The sequence below is a fragment of the Bison bison genome, unplaced genomic scaffold, assembly GCF_000754665.1.
Source record: "Bison bison bison isolate TAMUID 2011002044 unplaced genomic scaffold, Bison_UMD1.0 scf7180017845512, whole genome shotgun sequence".
Lineage (NCBI taxonomy): Eukaryota > Metazoa > Chordata > Mammalia > Artiodactyla > Bovidae > Bison > Bison bison.
Window position 1 is genome coordinate 1747 of NW_011476085.1, and position 5681 is coordinate 7427.

The window sequence follows — 5681 nt, forward strand, 5'->3', positions numbered from 1 at the left end:
TTTTTTTTTTTAATTCTTACCATAAACATTACATATCCTTTCATATCTGAAATATTTAATAAATTTTAAAAACTTTGACCAAAACTACTTGAAAAATATATGTGAATAAAAATGAGATATAAAAATGTTACTATCAGGGAAATGGGGTAATATTTTCTTCATGTTAACATTTTCTTTAGTATCTTTTACAATGAACATTTTTTTTAAGCATTTTTAATTACCAGGGTAAGCACCTACCTGATCACTAAGCAAAAGCTGATTTCCTCCTTGATACAAAGCTTCACAAAGCATGTTCACATCACTGTTTAGTTTGGACAGAAAGAAAGAATGTTCTTGAGCAGATACTGCCAACTGCTCTTGTACCAAAGAAACCTCCTGTTTTAATTTCTCAGCTACTTCTTCCAGGTTTCCATGGGTTATAAACAATTCTTTTTTCTTATTCTCTCCTTCTAAAAGTTGATAAAGCCTAAAATGTAGAAATAAAAATTAGAAGAAATTCTTAAGTCAGTACAGTTTTCAAAATTATAACCCACTATATTGGGGCATCTTTGGGAAAGCTAACAATTGTAAATATTAATCAAACAATTAAAAACTTTCCAACGACAATACTATCTCATTACAGAAATACATACTCTAATTATCATATCTGAATTCCCAGTTTTCCCATCTTCCAAGTTTTAGACATAAAATTCTTTTTGACTTTAACTGCCACTAACCTACTTCAATTAAAGTACCCTTCAGAGATACCGCCCTAGAGAACACTTCTTTCACAGAACACAACTATGAGGCAGCAGAAACGGCAAAGAACTTGAAACAGAAGACTGAGGTCTGACGCTGGCTGTCATGTAAGACCTAAGTCAAGTCAGCCTTTGAGATTTAATTTTCACGTCTAACATCTACCTAATTTTAAAGGACTGTGGTAGACTTAAAAGAGAAAAATTGAAAATACAAGCTACATAAATATTAATAGTAAACTTGCTACTCCAGTCATGTCTACATTTGCTTGACAAATTAAATTCCTAATGAGCCAAGAGGCCATTGTAATACTTCAAACATTAATGGCAGAAAAGTCCTACAGTACAAACGGAAAAATGTGAGGCAGCACCTTCTACACATATATGACAAAAAGTATCTGTTCTTAGTCTTCCTGAAACTGGTTCAAAGTGAAAAGTAGTGAAAGTGTTAGTTGCTGAGTTGTGTCCAACTCTTTGTGACTCCATGGACTCAGCCTGCCAAGTTCCTCTGTCCATGGAATTCACAAGAATATGGGAGTAAGAAGCCATTCCCGTCTCCAAGGGATCTTCTGGACCCAGGGATCGAACCCAGGACTCCTGCACGGCAGGCAAATTCTTCACCATCTGAGCCCCAAGGAAGCCCCAAACCAGTTCAAGCCCAAGGCTAATTCTCTTCTTGTGGAATGTGACCACACAATTCCAGGGGGCACCATTCACACAGAATCATGATTTCAACGCCACCTTCTAAAACTGCAATGACATAGCCCTATCCATGCCCTTCATTTCATTAATAAGAATAAAAAGTATTAGATGATTTTCTTTTAGTCTAGAGAAAAAGCAGCAGAATCCAGATTTTTGAGTCCTTTTACTACTTTAGCTGTTCAACTTCAGTATCTCCATACCATTAATTGCTCAGACATCCAGAAGAGACCAGAAGCTAGCAGTCATCCTTACTGATTCACCTGACTAGATGCAAAAATGAAGTCTTCTCTCCTCCCTACCGCCGCCTTCTCCAAATGCAATCAATTCTCTGATCAGCAATACTTGCTATACATCAAGATGCATTCAAACTTCCTGCTAGAGTTAGCCTCCTGCCCCAAATCTAAAAATATCTAAATAATAGCATCCAAACATGAATAAAAGCCTTGTATTGTATATTTTCAATTCTCCAAACCATCCACCTCACCTCTAAACCAGCTACTTCTAGATCTAATGTAAATGAAAAAGGTTACCTTCAATTTAAAAAAAATTTTAAGAAATTAAATTAACTGAGGAATTGGGGAAAAAAAATTAAAAGAAACACAGACCCATATAACAGAAAGGTGGAAGAATACAAACGCCAAAAATGAAGTACAAAGAACTTTTTAAACTTTCACAAATTTTAGTTCAAACTCTAGTACTTAACAAAAACAAACAGAAAAATAATTACTCACTAAAGAAACAAAGAAACTTACCTATGAGTAGAATAATCCTTGGTATCAATGGTATTCCTTGGATTTATCTGCTGAGATACTGATGGATCTGTTAGCATTTCTAATCGCTGGTGGAACATCAAATTACTTTGCTTAAGTAGGTGAACCAAGTTTTCCAGCTGACGATATATGTCCCAATGCTTTCTCAATTCAATTTCATATGATAAATGAAGAAGTTCAAATGATGCCTTTTGCTTTATCAACTGATTTAAAACCAACTCTTGTCTTTCTGTGTAATAGTCTTGTTTAGCAATCTGTCGATCAAAATCTCCCTTTACAACTGGCATATTCAATAACTGGGCATTCTCTTTTACCATAGCAGGCAAAATTTTGTCTTTTATATGAGTGATTTGTTCTTCAAGTTTCAGAATTTCACTGTTCAAGCTAGAAATTTTAGCATCCAAATTATCTTTGCCAAGAGCCTACACAAAGAAAACAATTACATTTCAAACTGTAAATACAAAGTAGGAATAGTTTTTAAATTATTTTCACTTTCCATTTTAGGTTATCAGATAACATATTCACTAATAGAAACTTGTTTTGTATTAACAAAAGCCAAAAACCCAGTTTAAAATGGCACAGAGAAGATGAAACCAAGGGTAAAGCCATTATGAACTGCTAAATTTTAATGTTATTACTACTGTGTAAAATACTATACACATAAATGGCTACCAAAACAGATTTTTTTGGTCAAGTTCGTCTTAAAAAAAAAATCACCCATTACCACACTACTTACCAAACACTAACGTATGCTATTTATGCTTTTCTTAAAATAATCTCAGTAGCTATTCTCCCACCCTGCTTGTTGACTTTAGAACTTCTACAGAATGACAGTACTTCACACATCATTCTGAAGTTTGTGACAATTATAGGTATATAGCTTCAGAAAAGCTCTTCTTTTTACTCAACTATCTACTGATTACATGACCAGGAAAGCAAGCTACCCAAGAGTGCAAGTAGATATCTTTAATACATTTGTACATTCTTTAAAAACAATCAAGAGTTTCAATCCACTGAATTGGATTTCATTAGCACCATCCTCTGGTCAGAGCAAATAAGGCAGACTACCTATAACAGCAATAAGGCTCTTTACTCATTCATCATAAAAAAGACGTCAGCCTTATCTGTGTATGAACCAACAAAGAATACAAAAGTACTTTTGAAAATGAGCTAGATAATGTGGTTGGGTTATAATTATTATTTCTCCCCTCCACTAAGATTTATTTGTGTGAAACAATAACACATACCACAACACTGAACAGAAAATAAAATGTAATTACTTACTACATCCCCCTTTCTAAAGTACTTTACTATCAGCATGTGTTAGTCACTCAGTTGTGTCCAGCTATTTGCAACCCCATAGACTATAGCCGTGGAGAAGGCAATGGCAACCCACACCAGTACTCTTGCCTGGAAAAATCCCATGGATGGAGGAGCCTGGTAGGCTGCAGTCCATGTGGTCGAGAAGAGTCAGACACGACTGAGCGACTTCACTTTCACTTTCCACTTTCATGCATTGGAGAAGGAAATGGCAACCCACTCCAGTGTTCTTGCCTGGAGAATCCCAGGGACGGGGGAGCCTGGTGGGCTGCCATCTATGGGGTTGCACAGAGTTGGACACGACTGAAGCAACTTAGCAGCAGCAGCAGCAGACTATAGCCCACCAGCTCCTCCTATGGAATTCTCCAGGCAAGAATACTGTAGTGGGTTGCCATTCCCTTCTCCAGGGGATCTCCCAATATTATTTCGTAATTAACAACAACTTAAATATGAATCCAGTCTCATTTCTCACGCTTACCTTGCTAGTGAGGCTATGAAGATTCTCCTCTGCCCACTTTATACTTGACTTTAGGCTCAAATTATTTGCTTTCAAGTGAATTAACTGATGTTGAGCACAAATGTATGCCAGCTGCAGCCTACCCATTTCTAGCCGTCTCTCCTCAAGAACTTCTTGATTATCACAAATAGATGGTGCCTGCATATCTAAAAGTTGAAAATTTTCTTCATTTGAACTTTCAACTACTTCATGTATACCCTGAAAGAACTGTTTTTTGGTATATAAGGTTAATGCTGCCGTACTTTGCTCTTCTTGGCTTAGATAGTTTTGCAATGAAAACTGAGATAAAAACACCAGTGGATTTGTTCCTTGATCCAAATTAGACCGTCTGAAGAACATCATTAACTTTGCAACTCCATCAGTAAGAGTGTGAAGTTCATTACTAATCTTGTTATTTGTAGCATTTAGAATTCCTTGACTCTGTTTCAGCTTTTTATTGGTTTCTTCTTCTTTAGCATTTAATCTCAGAGATTTGTGACTAGTTACTGAAGCCATCAACTGGCATTTATTACGTCGCTGAATTTTTAGGTTCTTTAATTTCTGCAGAGTTTGAACCTCATCCTCTAATTTCTCTAGCTCTTTGTCATTCAAGGTAGGTGTCTTCAAATCAGAAGTTTTACAAGTTTTTAGAACTTCATCCAATGCTGCTCCTTCTAGGATGGGCTTGCCTGATTTTTGAAGAATGCTAAAAGCTTCCAATTCCTCTTCAGACAATATGTTCTGTTCATTCACATTCCCACAAAACCACTTCAAAAATGGTTCATTTTCAACGAACAACCAGTCAAAATCTTCCCCATTAAGAATATCAGCTTTGGGATAATCAATTTTTTTTAATGTTTCTACAAATTCTTTTCCACAGCTCATGGTTTAACTACCCAAAATTTTGTAACTGATAAGGTTTTAATGGTGTTGATATTTAGAAAATAAGTCCAATACATACAAAACTAATTTTATGTTAAGTCCATAGAGAAGGGGGAAAAATATTTTTAGAATCTATAATAATTTATCCTACAGGGGGGGAAAAAAAAACAAGTATTAGACCACAAAATAAGGCGACTCTATCTTTTAAAGTATTGATAAATATCACATGATATTTGGGAACTATCTAACCCAGAGATAGTTGTAGCTGAAAAGTCTGACAAAGAGAAATAATTAGAGTATTACTGAGAACGCTGAAACAGTAATGAAAGGCTAATTAACAAGAAAATCTTATTTTTTCCAAAGATCAGCAAGTCCGTTTTTAATTCAAAATAGATGGATCTAAATAGATCCACGCCATCACGTGACTAAGCAGCCTCTTTTCCCTGTCCTTTCCGAGAAGACAGAAATAAATATGGTCAGATATTGAGGAACAGTCAACTGAATATTTACCTGAATGACTCAGTCAGCAGCCGCATTCACGCAAAAACCAAAGTCAGACACGACCAACCTAGTGCAGAGAAAACTAGGCTTAAGAACCACCGCCGACTTGAACCAAAGGACTCAGCAGTCCTTAAATAAAGGTATTTCAGGCGTTTGTTATTTTCAGCACAGGGACCACTGAATAATCCACGCTGCGAACTCCAGCGACGGGAACAAGAGGTTCAGAGGAGGGACCCAGAAATTTGCGGCACTCTGTGATTCTGAACCTCTTGTTCC

The 5681-nt window shown here is 36.1% G+C and overlaps 1 protein-coding gene across 2 annotated transcripts; it reads right to left on the reverse strand.

The window, feature by feature from the left end:
- Nucleotides 1-50: 50 nt before the first annotated feature.
- Nucleotides 51-5668, reverse strand: HAUS3 (HAUS augmin-like complex, subunit 3). Of its 2 annotated transcripts, XM_010835360.1 has the most exons (4): nt 5415-5668; nt 4005-5051; nt 2189-2628; nt 51-466 (listed from the first exon to the last, which is right to left on the reverse strand). In XM_010835360.1, exons 2-4 carry the CDS (start codon nt 4905-4907, stop codon nt 214-216), a joined length of 1596 nt encoding a protein of 531 aa, XP_010833662.1. In that variant the 5' UTR covers nt 4908-5051; nt 5415-5668; the 3' UTR covers nt 51-213. The 2 variants fall into 2 exon arrangements, with proteins under 2 accessions (XP_010833662.1, XP_010833657.1); XM_010835355.1 differs by having other exon boundaries at nt 4005-5668.
- Between the last annotated feature and the right edge of the window lie 13 nt (nt 5669-5681).

What these genes read in the sequence shown, in the direction of transcription:
- HAUS3 (XM_010835360.1), bottom strand. Translation starts at nt 4,907, where the DNA reads ATGAGCTGTGGAAAAGAATTTGTAGAAACATTAAAAAAAATTGATTAT. An exon ending in TTCATAGCCTCACTAGCAAG is followed by an intron (nt 2,629 to 4,004) that starts GTAAGCGTGAGA and finishes TTCTTTGTGTAG; the next exon opens with GCTCTTGGCAAAGATAATTT. An exon ending in AAGGATTATTCTACTCATAG is followed by an intron (nt 467 to 2,188) that starts GTAAGTTTCTTT and finishes TCTACATTTTAG; the next exon opens with GCTTTATCAACTTTTAGAAG.